The 15,523-nt window shown below is 31.5% G+C and overlaps 2 protein-coding genes across 2 annotated transcripts; both read right to left on the bottom strand.

Moving 5' to 3' along the window:
* Positions 1–6,598: 6,598 nt before the first annotated feature.
* LOC133670671 (uncharacterized) lies at positions 6,599–10,883 on the bottom strand. Its single transcript, XM_062091232.1, has 10 exons — positions 10,638–10,883; positions 10,301–10,540; positions 9,948–10,114; positions 9,316–9,414; positions 9,114–9,182; positions 8,897–9,037; positions 8,714–8,803; positions 8,082–8,249; positions 6,958–7,036; positions 6,599–6,841 (listed from the first exon to the last, which is right to left on the bottom strand). The coding sequence occupies exons 1-10, from the start codon at positions 10,714–10,716 to the stop codon at positions 6,714–6,716; spliced, it is 1,260 nt and encodes a 419-aa protein (XP_061947216.1). The 5' UTR covers positions 10,717–10,883; the 3' UTR covers positions 6,599–6,713.
* Positions 10,884–12,007: 1,124 nt separating this feature from the next.
* LOC133670741 (uncharacterized) lies at positions 12,008–15,315 on the bottom strand. Its single transcript, XM_062091332.1, has 5 exons — positions 14,947–15,315; positions 14,759–14,808; positions 13,144–13,267; positions 12,913–13,020; positions 12,008–12,782 (listed from the first exon to the last, which is right to left on the bottom strand). Exons 1-5 carry the CDS (start codon positions 15,122–15,124, stop codon positions 12,166–12,168), a joined length of 1,077 nt encoding a protein of 358 aa, XP_061947316.1. The 5' UTR covers positions 15,125–15,315; the 3' UTR covers positions 12,008–12,165.
* Positions 15,316–15,523: the final 208 nt, after the last annotated feature.

Raw genomic sequence — 15,523 nt, 5'->3', positions numbered from 1 at the left:
TATCGTTCATGTAATAACAAATATACTGCATAAAAATAATATTAAAAACCATGGCTCTGATACCAATATAGATTGGAAAGGAAAACATACTTGTGAGAATTCACTTTTTTATTTCTAGATTAATTACTTCAGTGCCACTTTAATTACTAGAATCAAAGTGATATTCCACAATACGAACGTCTTTGTAAATCTTGTCAAGTTAATGCAAAGAGTCAAGATAGGAGAAGAGAAAGAGAGAACTATGTTCTTTCAATAATAAAAACTTTACCTTTCCATATGGGTTATGTCCTTTTATATATGATTAGAGGAGGCGGTTACTTTCTTTAGTAACTTCTCTAATAACTTGGACTAAACTCATCCATCATAGGTGGACCAGGCCTAACCCAATAACCAATAAAAAAAGAAGAGAAGAATATATAAATAAGATTTCCTCACCCACATCAAAGTAATGATGATATTTATCCTTTGGATATGACACACTTTGACTTTGCAGATTTTTCTTAGCAAACTGATGAGAAAGTTAATATTTCTTGTAATGATAATAATTAGTTAATATAACAATGTCAAAATTTAAAATTATGTTTATCTTTTCAGTGTGTTTCCTTTATGCCGGTATATTTCAATGTATTTTGTTTTCTTTCTTTCATGTTGACGTATTTAATGAAAAATATTGTGATATAATAATTATGTCTTATTATGAACTTATTATATATTTGTTGCTTTTCATGAAGAAAATATGGATTCATATCATGCTGTAAATAAGTCCAATATCAGTGGTGGAGATATATGTTTAGCAGATAGTGCAACAATACATACCATTCTCAGGTATAAATATTTTTTAAATATGAGAATGATGAAAGCAAAAGTGAATACAATATCAGATTCAACAAACTTGATTGAAGGCTCCAGAAGAGCTAATATAATGTTTCCTAATGGAACAAGGTTTATTATTTATAATGCTTTGTTCTTTACTAAATTAAAGAGAAATCTACTAAGTTTCAAAGATATACAACTTAACAGGTACCATATTGAGACTGTCAACGAAAATGGTATAAAATATCTTTACATCGTATCAAATGTCTCTACTGGAAAAAACATATTAGAAAAAGTACTCGTTTTATCTTCAGGTTTGTACTACACAAGTATTAGTACAATCAAAGTCAATATAATAAAGAACCAGAAGTTCAATGAACCAAATAATTTTATTATTTGGCATTACTGGTTAGACCATCCTAGATCAATAATTATACGAAGAATTATCGAGAATTCACATGGTCATCCATTGAAGAACTAGAAGATTCTTCAATTAAGGAATTATTGTGTGCTGCTTGTTCTCAAGGTAAATTGGTCATTAGACCATCACCATTTAACCAAAGTTGGGACTGAATTCCCAAGATTTATGGAACGTATTCAAGGTAATATTTGTGGGCTCATTCACCCACCATGTGGACCATTTAGATATTTTATAATTTTAGTAGATGCATTTACAAGATGGTCATATACATGTTTATTATCAACTTGTAACTTGGCATTTGCAAGATTACTTGCTCAAATTATTAAATTGTGAGTATAATTTCCAGATTATATAATCAAGACTATTTGTCTTGATAATGCTGATGAATTCACATCCTAAACATTTAATGATTATTGCATGTCACTTGGGATAAAACATTGAACATCTTATTGTCCATGTTCATACTCAGAATGGTCTTGATGAATCACTTATTAAACACCTCCAGTTAATTGCAAAACCACTACTCATGAGAACAAAACTTCTTGTCTTTGCTTGGGGGTACGCTGTTTTACATGTAGTAACACTTATATACATTAAGCCAACAACGTATCACAAATTCTCCCAATTACAATTGGTTTTCAGTCATGAGCAAAACATTTCTCATCTAAGAATATTTGGTTATGCGGTATATGTTTCAATTTATCTGCTACAATGTATAAAGATGGGTCCTCAAAGAAGGCTGAGAATGTATATTGGGTTTGAGTCCCCATTAATAATTAAATATCTTGAGCCCATAACAGGTGTTTCATTTACGACATGATTTGCTGATTGTCATTTTTATGTGACTATGTTTCTAGTATTAGAGGGAGAAATTAAACAGTTGGATAAAGATATTATATGGAATGCATTGTTATTATCAAATTTTGATTCTCGTACAAAACAATATGAACAAGAAGTTCAAAAGATACTTTGTTTGCAAGACATTGCAAATCAACTACTGAATGCATTCACTAACTCAAAAAAAGTAACCAAATCTCATATACCAACTATGTGCCAGCCCAGATTGAAGTCCCAACAGGAAAATCCACTAAAATTATAGCAAATGAGTACATGACATGCCAAAAGTGTGGTAGACCAATAGGTTCAAAAGATAAAAATACTTGAAAAAGAAAAGGAGCAAATAATCAAATTGGAATTAGTGAGAAAAAAATGAGGAGATAGACATAACTGATCATAAAACCCTAAAAGAGGTTCATGTGCTTGAAAACAATAAAAATAAGGAGATCTTGATAAGTTATGTCTCTACAAAGAAAAGATGGAACCGAAATGAAATAATTATCGACAATTTTTTTTCATATAATATGTTGCTTGATATCATTAATGAAAATGAAGATCTTGAGCCTAAATCTGTCGAAGAATGTTGATGCAAAAATAATTGGTCAAAATGGAAAGAAGCAATCCAAACAGAATTAAATTCACTTGCAGAACGTGAAGTTTTTGGACATGTAGTTTAGACACTTGAAGGTGTAAAGCAAGTTGGATACAAATGGCTATTTATGCAAAAACGAAATGAGAAAAATGATATCGTAAGATATAAAGTACGACTTGTAGCACAAGGATTTTCTCAAAGACCTGGCATTAATTATGATAAAATATATTCTCCTGTAGTAGATGCAATTACATTTTGGTATCTCATTAGCCTGACTACAACCTATTTATATGGGTTAATTGATAATGATATTTATATGAAAATCCCTAAAAGAATTAAAATGCCCGAAGCATATAATTCAAATCCTAAAAAAGTTTACTCAATTAAGTTACAAAGGTCCTTATATAGGTTATAGTAATTAGGACGCATGTAGTATAATCATCTTAGTGAATATTTATTGAGAGAAGTGTATAATAATGATCCTATATGCCCATGTGTTTTTATAAAGAAGTCGGAATCTAATTTTGTTATTATTGTTATGTATGTTGATGATTTAAATATTGTTGGAACTCATGGAAAGATATCAAAGACAATAAATTATTTAAAGAAAGAGTTTGAGATGAAAGATTTGAGAAAAACAAAATTTTGTTTTGCCCTGCAGATCGAGCATTTAGCAGATGAAATTCCCATTCATCAATCAACTTACACAAAGAAGGTTCTTAAAAGATTTTATATGGATAAAGCACATTCATTAAGTACACTAATGGTTGTTCGGTCATTTGATGTGAAAAAAGATCCTTTTAGACTTCGTGAGAATAACGAAGAATTACTTGGTCCTGAAGTACCGTACCTCGATGCAATTGGTGCGCTAATGTATCTTGCTAATAATACATGACCTGATATAGCATTATCTATGAACTTGCTAACAAGATATAGTTCTTCTCCTACCCGGAGACATTAGAATAGAATTAAACATATTTTTTTTTGTTATCTACAAGGAAATATGGATATTAGCTTCTTTTATTAAAATAATGTTAATCATATTAGTTGGGTATGCTAATGCAGGATTTTTATCTGATCCATATAAAAGTCAATCTCAAACAGGTTATCTCTTTACATGTGGTAATACTGCTATATCATGGAGATCTACAAAGTAAACATTAGTTGCCACTTCATCTAATCATGCTGAAATACTTGCAATCCATAAAGCCAATCATGAGTGTGTGTGGCTGAGATCAATGACTCAACATATTTATGGAATATGTGGTTTGTCCTTTAGCAGAGGAACTGCAACTATATTGTATGAAGACAATACTGTATTCATAGCTCAATTAAAAGGAGGATACATCAAAAGAGATAGGACAAAGCACATCTCACCAAAATTCTTCTTCACACATAACCTTGAAAAGTATGGTGACATTGATGTTCAATAAATTCGCTCGAAAGATAATCTAGTAGATTTGTTCACTAAAGCATTACCAACTACAACGTTTAAAGGATTGCGATGCAATATTGGTATGAGACAACTTAATGACTTGAGACGATATATTCATGAGGGGGAGTTAATACACACTGCACTCTTTTTTCCTTGACCTAGGTTTTGTCCCATTAGGTTTTCCTGACAAGGTTTTTAATGAGACAATTTTCAATGCGTAAAGCTATATAATAGACATTTAAAGGGGAGTGTTATAAAATCATATATTATATGTGGATGTCTAAATGCCTTCCTACACCCCTTCTTTATTATGTTCATTCATCATCATCAAGTTCATTTGAATGTATATCTTCTTATGATCTTTGAGCTTACAAATATTTATATACATGTGCTTATAAATAGAAGCATTGTTAAGAGAATAGTTGGCACACATATATATAACTACAAATTCATATGAAATAAAAATGCTCCCTCTTCATCCCAATCTCCATTATTCTCATATATTTTATTAATTTTTTATTAATTATTTTATCTTATTATTGTATGCTTCTTGATAGATAGTTTTACAACAAGTGTGTGTTTATACACACACACACACACACACACACACACATCAAAAGGTAATCTATGATTGATAAGATGTGTAAAACTCACGTGTTTTCAAAACAAAAACGAGATGACATGCCCGCGCGCTGCCGTGGGCTTATAAAACAAATGCACTTGAGAGCGTTATAATTGTGAACCAGCGCTAGATAAGTAATAGAAATTAAAGGTATGATGGAGCAAATATTTCATGATGAAAAAAAAATTGTGTTGGTGATCAAAAACTTAGAGACTGAACAAAATGATTTGTAGCAATTTACCGTGTTTTGTGAGGAAAAATAGAGTGATTTCGCCACATGATTTAACTTTTCAGTTAATAAAAAGAAAAAAAATCACAAAGCTAAATTCTCTACCAACTTAATATTAAAAAAAACAAAGATAATTTTGGAAGGAAAAAAACCCATGAGAAAAAATGTTGTAGCAATTGACAATGTTTTGTGAGGAAAACTATAGCGTTTTTCCCAATAAAATAAAATAAAATAAAAAACCATTTAGAGAAATATTGTAGCAATCTATAGTGTTTTGTGAGAAAAACTACAGTTCTTTCCTCATATGATTTAGTTTTATTGTAATTATAATTCTTAACCAACTCAATATTAAAAAAAAAATCGACAAAGATAATTTTGGAAAAAATCATAAAAAAATTACATGGGAAAACACTGCAACAATTCACAGTGTTTTAAAGAAAAAAATTATAAAGCTAAATTCTTAATCAGCTCAATATTAAAAAAAACAAACACCAAAAAAAGGAAAAAAATCATGTTGGAAACACTGTAGCAATTTACAGTGTTTTGTGATGAAAGCTACAGTGCTTCCCTACATGATTTAGCCTTATTTGTAATGACTTGTAATTATAATTTACAAACAACTCAATATTAAAAAAATAAAATGAAAAAAGATAATTTGAAAAAAATTATATATAAAATACCATGCGAAGAGACATTGTAGCAATCCACAATGTTTTATAAGCAAATCTACAATGTTTTCCCCACATGATTAAGCTTTATTACAAAGTTAAATTCTAACCAACTCAATATTAAAAAAAAATCGACGAAGATAATTTTGGAAAAAAATATCACAAAAAAAGAAAACACAAAAGAAACTGGAAGAAAACCATGTGAGAAAAAACTGTATCAATCCATAGTGTTTTGTGAGAAAAAACTTGTATTTACTTGTAATTGCAATTCTTAACCAGCTTAATATTTAAAAAATAAAATTGAAAAAGATAATTTTAGAGAAAAGCATTATAAAAACAGAAAAAACCATGTAGGAAAAACATTGTAGCAATCAACAGTAATTTTCAAAAAAAGTTATAGTGCTTTCTATTACAAGCTCAATATTAAAAAATAAAATAAAAAAGATAATTTTGGAAAAAAAAACCATGCAGAGAAACACTGTAGCAATCAACAATGTTTTAAAAAAAAAAAATTACAAAACCAAATTCTCAATCAGCTCCTCCATATGAAAAAAATCGACAAATATAATTTTGAAAAATAAAAAAATAAAATAGAAAAACTATGTGGAAAAACATCGCAGCAAATCACAGTATTTTAAAGAAAAACAATTATAAAGCAAAAATTTTAACCAGGTCAATATTTAAAAGGTAAAATTAACAAAAATTATTTTGGAAAAATAAATAAATGAAAAAAAATAGGAAAGTTGAAAAAAAAGAGAAAAAAAGGGGAAAAGTTTAGCCAAAAAAAAAAAAAAAAAACAAGACAAGAATCACTATAAATTATAATTCACATTGAAATGTGTATGGAGAATTCCCCACACCACCGATTTTCCACACCACCATTTAGAGTATTGTATAATAAAGCAAATTTTATCATTTTGAAAGGAAAATATCACGTAGACGGTAATTAAAAAACCTCTTTTTAGGATGTCCTCTAAAACATTTCAAAGGAAAGCTCATTCTTTCTCCATATTTATTAATTTTAAAATAGATAATTTTCACAAATATACATTTTTGCCCCCTCAACGCCATAAATAGCATGATCACATCACATTATTCAGTTCTCAACAATGAATTCTTGAATTTCTATACCCGTATGCCGTGCTCCTCCTTGTATTCGCAATAATACTTCATCTCCAACTTTCAGTGAAGTAACAGGAATAGCTGCTTTTAGCAGTCCATTTCCTGCGAAAGATAAAGAGGCGATTTTGGAACATTCAAATACGCAAGATGACGAGAAACAACTGACAAATAAATGACTCAAAACATTGCAAAAACCAAAACCAGCAGTCCTGACAGACCTTCACAAGGAGGGATTAAGGCAACTGTTTCTGCATTCTGGAGGAAAATGCTGTATACTGTTTGATCATCTGACTCTCTCTGCAACACCAAACATTCTATAAGATTTAAAATACAATCCTTCTTCAATCAGTATCCGCAAGTTCTTTAACAAAATTTAAAGTACATGGCAAACACAAGGAACAGATTCCTCTGACAAGGACTAGCAACAAAGAATATTCTCAAAGGAACCATACCAACTATAAAGGAACCAGCAAGACAAAAGAAATCCTTATTTTATGAAAAAAATAAATAAATAAAAAATCATATTCTACACTTTCTGGCTATTAAAATAACTGGAGAATCTCAGCTATTAACGTATTTCCCTCCAGATCTGTTTGGATTTCACTTATTTAGATTCATAACATAGGAAACGAAGAGGACAAAAGAACAACAAAAGGTGCCCTAATCAAAGTTGCTTTTATGATGCTCTTTTAGCAACCAAACTGGTGAATAGTGCGTGCCCTAGAAGTCACAATGCAGAAACATAACATGAGAGGAATTTCATCCTCACTTTCTCTGTAAAGTGTTCTGTAAAATGATTTAGCTACGATTTTGATTGTTTCCATTTTCCACTTTTCCTTTGAGATTATAGGTCAACTCAATATTAAACAGAAATGGTTTTTCAGTGATCCATCTTCATAACAATTTCCATGCCCTGAACATAGTCATCTCATTCTATTTTCACATCCTAATATGTTATAGCATTTCATGTGACTTCATGTCTTCAGAGATTCTGTTCTGCTCATGGAATTTTTAACAAGGTTATCATTACCAGCTAAACATCTCAAATTCTGCAGGAATGAAGCACTTAGCAGATCGACCATCTTGAAGTGCACCTCATTACTCTTTACTAATTAGTTTAATTTGTTTTGATCAAATGACTTCAAAGCCCCCTCATCAGGTATTTAATCATGCTGTAGATAGTTGTTAGCAATCACATTTTAACAATCAGATGACAGATTGAGATGGTTCAGACAAACAAATTGCAGTCTCAAGTTTATTCGCACAATTTTTTACAATTGTAGTTTACAATATTTGTAATAGAACCATAGATCATGCTTGCTAATGGTATGTTCATACAAACCTTTGCCTCAACAAGAATAAGAGGTCTAGTTTCTATCTTCACACGGCCAACAATTGCAGTTCGTAGCTGCCCGTTCTGATCAGCCACAGAAACTTCTTCACCTGCTTTTAGCTCTGAAAGATAGCAAGTCCTTCCACCTGGAATCGAGACGTATGCATGCACTGGTCCCTGCACGTTTCCATTAGATAACTTGGTAAAATATACTAACATATATCACAGAATAAATGACTCAGAAAATACTCCAAATGGAAAATCCAACTACTTGAACATCTGAGAAACCAACCTATTTTCATGCTTAAATTGTGCAGTAGAATAACATGACACAACCAGAAATTTACATAGAACTTTACAGTTCATGATAGTATAGTATTATTTAAAATTCTGAAAAAACTAGATCAACCAATTTCATTTTTAACTGTCGTCTGCCCAAGTTTCTCAAGTCTTTGCCAACGCTGTATGTAACAGAAAGCAATGAAGTGAATATCTTATGAATCAGATTACTTTTAATTGCATGGTTGGCCATGCTTAAGGCAACAATACAAGGATCCAGACTGCATATTACAGTGAATACCAAAAGTTGCAAAAAGACAACGGTCATCAGGATACTCTTGTCAGCATGACAAACAACTCACTGCATTAACACGAAATGGCCTGCTTGCAATGTAATTTGACTCCAAGCACTCTGAGTGAACAAGGAATAGTCCTCTAGCAAAGGAACCAACCTGTGAAAGAATATCCATCCTATCATAAGTGATAATATATAACAAAAAAAACACAGGACACATAAAAGTATAGATAAGAAACTAGAGGGACACCAGAAGCCCTTCACCAGGTTTCATGAGGCTACAGAGATCCACACAAACACGATCACCCATTCCAGCTACTTGAACTCGAGTTACGGTAGCTTTGGTCAAGCTTAGCAGATTGGTTGCTTCATTCCTTCTATCACAATATTCCTGATAATATTAACTAGAATAAGAAACAATCTTTACTACTTAGGAATCAAGGGGCAAAATACTGAAATAAAATTACCTTTAACTTAATAACAGCTTCAACATCTTCAACTTTTAGAACAACTCCACCCAAACCATGCTCCAAGGCCTACAATGACAGCACAAACATTTAAAGTCACACCAATACAATTAAGGAAACATCAAGAAAACAATAATTTAAACAATAAATCAGGCATGTAAATTTCATTTTCCCCCCTGATCGAAGAGTATTCAGCAGATACCTCAAGGAAGATTTGTGCTTCAGAATGAGTTTTTGAGATGGCAAGCACTGTCTTTTGACTGCCTTGAAAAGCTGCAACAATATTCTCTGCAGGTATTATCTGCAAGACATAATTACAGTTATGAGATAAATTGTTTAAACTTGAGAATACTTGCAATCAAAGAAATCATTTTTGAAAATAATCTACTATGTTAACCTTAATGAGTGAATCACCTGAAACCGTAAGCAAGAGGTGTTCATGGAATAGGGGTAACAGCCAGTAGATTTAATTGTTTGGAATATAAAACAAGTTTAGGTGATTCTTAAGAATGTAACGGATCACTTGAATATGCAAGGGATGTTCATGGAATAGCAAGAAACGTCCATCAGATTTAGTTTTTTGAAATTTAAAGCTTTTTTTGGTGTAAAATATCTTTGTTAATAAATTAACAGCTAGCGAAGATAACATCCACATCATTACATTGTGCTTCAGGGAGAGGTACTCCTAAAAAAAAGAAGGGGGCAGTTCTTAATATCCTAAACCAGGCAAGCACAGGGTTTTCTAAAACAAACAAGTCCAAAACGATAAAAGATGGCTGATTGGCTCGCGAAATCCTAGTGAAAACAGAATCTCCTAAGGAGCAGCATCCATACCTGCCAATCCAATAGATTAATAATCACATTCTCAGCCTGCCCATTTTCTGGTTGAAGCTGCTGTAATTCTTGGGGAGTTGAAACCTCAAAGATAGTGGCAACCCTTTTGTTCTCACCATCCAAAACTTCTCCTTCCTCGATAAATAAAGGGTTTATAAAGGAGAATGCTGCACACACCTTAACCAAACTTTAAAACGAGAAACTTTCATCATGCTGTTTGCTCCATTTATTGATTATATCTCTTACTGTGCGCTAATTATATTAATACAAGATCAGTAATAAAACCCATATCCTAATTAGTAATCAGAGCATGAAAAACAATGTAGAGGATGTTTAATTTAGAGAGTATTTACATGACCAGTCAATAGCAAGTTGTCTATGGTTGGACAAGAAGATGAAGGTATTCCAGCCTCTTTCCACAGCAGCAGTCATGACTTGCTTGCTTTCTGTCCATATCCATACCCTCTTCGATTTCTCATAGGAACCGCCACTTGATGACATTGTGAACACAGAAGTGGAAGAAGAACACGTTGTGACACAACAACTGTAGCGCAAAAGGGTTTCCTTATTCAATCTCAACGAGTTCCTTTTATCTGCAAGCATTTATCAATATAGAAAGAAAATTAATGAAAAGAAATATTGGGTTTTGATGAAATGTAGAGAAGAAAACGTGAGGAATTTGAAAGAAACCTGGTAAGGGAGTGAAGTAGGAGAAATGCTTGGGGAATGGGAATCCCAGGAAAGAAGTGGAAGAGAGCAACGTAGCCATGTTTTCAATTTTTCGTTAATTTCTCAGGGTGTTTTTTTTTAAAAAAACAAATATATTAAAATAATATTTTTTAAATTTTCTAAAATTTATTTTTAAAAGCAGTATCATTATCATATCCTCAGAAGTATTTCTCTTCAAAAAAAAAAAAAAAAAGTTCCGAGAGGGAACCAAACATTGAATTCCAAATGAAAAGGTTCCTGGGCAAAAATAATTGTCCCCTCAACAAAAAGAAGTGGGTTAGCTGGAATTCACTAAAACAGCATGTACCTTTGGGCCCATCAACTTGGAAGGAGTCATAAGCTCAATTGAGCGGACCTCCATCGAGCTCCAAAGAAGGTGAACTAAGATCCCGTTTATTTATTAGAAAATAATTTTTATTTAAAAAATAAATTTTTAAAAAATAAAGTCTGGAAAAATATTTTTCAATATTTGATAGTGTAATAAAAAATAAGTTGGAAAATACTTTCTAGTGTTTGGTTATGTTATGAAAAATGAGCTGAAAAATAACTTATTAATGTTTTATTTTTCTCAAGTTTATTAAAATAATAAGGAACAAATCTTACAAATTAAAAAGTTGAATGAGAATGAAATTGAAAAAAAAAATATAATTTCATAAATTATCTCAAATAAAATAAATAATAATCAAAATAATAGAAATCAAATCTAAATTTTTTTAAAAAAATGAAAGGTGAAGAAATTAAAATAATAATAATTAACATTTCATAAATTATTTCAAATAAAATAAGTAACAATCAAAAGAATGAGGACCAAATTTGATAGATAAAAAATTTCAATAAAAAATGATAAGGAAAAAGCAAATACTGATTATAAAAATAAGGACTAAAATTAATATAAAAATTAAATTTTAAGAGATGGAATTGAAAAATAAATATTCAAAATAAATTATATATAGCAATCAAAAGTTTGAGGATCAAATTTGATATAATCAGCAAATAATGACATTTCTAAATTTTTCATAACTTCCGGAAAATGTTTTCCGCCCAAATTTTTCAGAAAAACATTTTTCTGAAAACCAAGCCAAATTTTTCTTTGACTGGAAAGTGTTTTCCGTTGACCAACTTTTCTAATAGCAAACAAATACAGGAAAATTTAAAAAGTAGTTTCCCGAAAATCACTTTCCGGAAAACAAACATAGTCAAAAGGGAAAATATTTTTCTGGAAATCAAACCAGAAAATAATTTTCTGGAAAGTGAATTCCAAAAAACAAACATATCGTAAATACACAAATTAATTAAGAAAAAAGTAGCCTATAAAGATAAATAATTGTCCGTTACGAGCAAATTCAGCGATTATTCATTCATTTTCTGGAGCAATATATTGCATCAGACACAGAAAGAAGAAACGACCTCCTCTGACTTTGAAACTACCGAAAAGCAGTCTCGAAACACGTACATAATATACTGATTGTGTTTTTGTCGTGAAAATTATCTAGAAAGTAGAGAACTTGAACAACATGTAATGCTTGTAGGGCTTCCCTGGATTCACAATCTGTGAAGGGAAGTTGGGATGGTTAACAGAATCAGGAAATCCTTGAGTCTCTAGACATAGAGCTCCATGAGGTTTATACATAAAACCACCTTTTCCCTTCACGTTCAAAGTGTTGCTAGTAAACAACTGCACACCAGGTTGATTGGTTAATATCTCCATTGCTCTTCCAGACTTCTCGTCATGCACAATTGCTGCTTTCCTCAACTTCTTGTTTCCACTTCCATCAAGTGCGTAGTTGATGTCATAGCCCTTAGGGAGTTCGTTGATCTTGCTGCCAATAGTGTTAGGCTTGAGAAAATCATAGGGTGTTTCTTTCACTGTCACAATCTTTCCTGTAGGAATGAGCTTACTGTCAACAGGAGTGTAACGCGAAGCAAAAATCTGAATTTTTTCTGACAAGATATCGCCACTATTGTGGCCGCCAAGGTTCCAAAAGGCATGGTTTACTAGATTAACCGGGGTGGCCTTGTTTCTAGCTTTTGCTTCCATTGTTATACACATTTGGTTGTCTCCAAGGAGCGTGTAGGTTGTTTTTACAAGGAGATCACCAGGGAATCCTGTGAAAATGAAAATAATCTTCACATTAAGTGTGTCATTCATGCTCTTAGATATATCATAAATGTTATATGTGAGCCTCTCTAGTGTGGAAAATTAAAACTATGGCCTTAACAGACTATATGTTCTTACCTTGTTCACCATCAAAGCTGTGATAAGCAAAGACAATGTAAGGAACAAGACCATCTGGGTTGTACTTTTTCACTTTCCAAATAACCTTGCTGAATCCTATAGGCCCGCCTGATATCCACATAAGCAAGCAATTCGTTCAGAAAGAAACAAGAAATCTCATGAAATTGGTAGAAAAGCAATCTGAGGAAATTAAGCTTCCACTTTGCTAGGTGTGATATGATGTAAGGTTACCATGAATCGTGTTATTCCCTGAATTAGCAGGTAGTTTGTAAACAGTTCCATTCAAGGTAAACTGAGCATTAGAGATTCTATTGGCAACCCGTCCCACAGTGGCTCCAAAGGGTGATGAAGCATTCTGCACAAATTAAGTCTATCAATTTCATAGTATAAGTCAAGGAAAATTATAAATGGAAAATATTAGCACTTGACATGAAACAAAGCATAAAGTGTCTGACAGAAATGCACCAACACACAGAGCAGTTTATCCATGTCAGAAAGACGAAACATTTGTTAAGAAGAACAAAACAATTATTAAAGTATAAAATGGGTCATGCTATTTTTCTTACATGTTTAAATCTTCTCTAATTAACTGATAATTTAAAACTTAAAACCCTATTCTAAATAGTCTAAAATAAGCAGTTTTTTTTGTTTACTTTTGATAGGATTGAAATGCTGGGAAAAAAACAATAACAGAAGTTCTCTCTATGTATGTATAGGTTTTTGTTAGGATTTTTTTTTTATCTATTATTAACCCTAGTTCTTGCAGGACACTGCCCTTCTGTGTTCTTCTTTTCCCCCTACCATATGTAATTAATTAATATTTGATATTATGATGTAATATATTTTTTAATATTAATTTTAATTAAAAATATATTAAAATAATTTTTTTTATATTTTTTAATTTTTTTATTAGTATATCAAAACCATATAAGAACACTTAAAAAATCAATTTAATGATTTTTCATGCAAAAAAAAAACAATTTAAAAAGTACTTTAAAAAGCAAAAATAAATAATTATTTAGTATCCATTTGATATTGTGATAGATTTTGTTTTTGAAATTATTTTTTATCTAAAAAAATTAAATTAATATGTTTTTAAATATTTTTTTATAACTTTAATATACTAATATAAAAAAAATATTTCACAATTCCAAACACATTATTAATTTTTCAATATCTATAAAAAATATATATATATTAAAAAATAAACAAAGTGGAATTTGAAAATATCATAGGTCAGTTATCATGGTTTTACAGTTAATTACCTTCGAAAAGTCATAGGCAAAATATATTAAAATTATCTAAAAGTATTATTTTAATAAATTTTCAGGAAAAAATCAATTTGAAAAATACTTTAAAAAGTAGAAATGAACAATCATTTAGTGTTCATTTAACATTGTAATAGCTTTTGTTTTTTTAATTTTTTTTATCTAAAAAATATCAAATTAATATTTTTCTAAAAAATATAATTAACATTTACAAATCACTCTATTAGTTTTGTAATATGTGTGGAATTTGGAAATGTCAAAGGTCAATTCTCATGGTCTTACAATTAATTACCTTCTTTGAAAAGTCATAGGCAAAGGCACTGCAAAATTTGCGGCAGATTTAGCTACAACACATTTGTCTAATAGCTAGGGTACTGTGGGTGCAGGTGTAGTGGAATACTATATAGCACTGCAGCGGGAGTCCTGCATGAGCAGCACCATGTGCTTGAATGTCCTTGAAAGAGACACAAACGGACAGACAGGCAGACAAAGGCCATTCCTATGGGAATCATTTTCCACAACTTTCATAAACAGAAAACTAAAACATGAAAAACAAATTAAAGAGAGAAAATCCTCACCATGAATTCCTCAATAGTATCAAAGCCAAGAGCAACATCACCTAGCTTTCCTGTCAAGTGTTCGTCAACAAGCAGACGTTATCAGCACAAGAACTCGTATTCTTGAACTTGAGATGCAATATATATAATAACAAACAGGAAATCTCAAGAGATTGAATTCACAAAATGGATCGAAGAAGACAACATACCATTTTTATCAGGGAGAACAAGGGAGATGATACGGGCACCATAATTGGTAAGCTTCATGCTGAAATTTCCCTTCTTGAGCTCGTATATCCCAATCTCTCCCCCCATTGCCGAGTCAATACAGGCACACCCAGAAATCACCAGTACGATAAAACAAAACAACGCAGAAAACTTGGTCATCTTCTCCACGCAGAATATGACACAGGTTCGGTCTTTTATCTGAAGGTACGAGCACTTAATTATATAAGAGATATTTATGGGTGTGCATTGGAGTTGAATGTGTGGAATAGAAAATAAAGATGCAGCGGTTTTCTTCCTTCGAATTTGCTCTTTCGACGATAGCCTGTGGTGTTGACCTGGTAATGGATCAACACAACAAGATTGTTAACTTCTCCATTTGCGGACCCCACTATGAAAAGAAGACCAAGCATGCTTGGCCCAAAGGGTGCTTAATTTCGGCATGCCCGAGTCAGAGATTGGATATTTCTTTAGAAGCTCGTCCCTGGCCTTTCATGAACTTAATGGGCCCGTCATTTTCAACTCTCCAAGGATTGTGCCCTCGTTATCATAGGCGTCAAG

The sequence above is a fragment of the Populus nigra genome, chromosome 13 (genome assembly GCF_951802175.1).
Source record: "Populus nigra chromosome 13, ddPopNigr1.1, whole genome shotgun sequence".
NCBI lineage: Eukaryota > Viridiplantae > Streptophyta > Magnoliopsida > Malpighiales > Salicaceae > Populus > Populus nigra.
The sequence above is the reverse complement of the archived record's forward strand: the minus strand, read 5'-3'. Positions and strand labels throughout refer to the sequence as shown.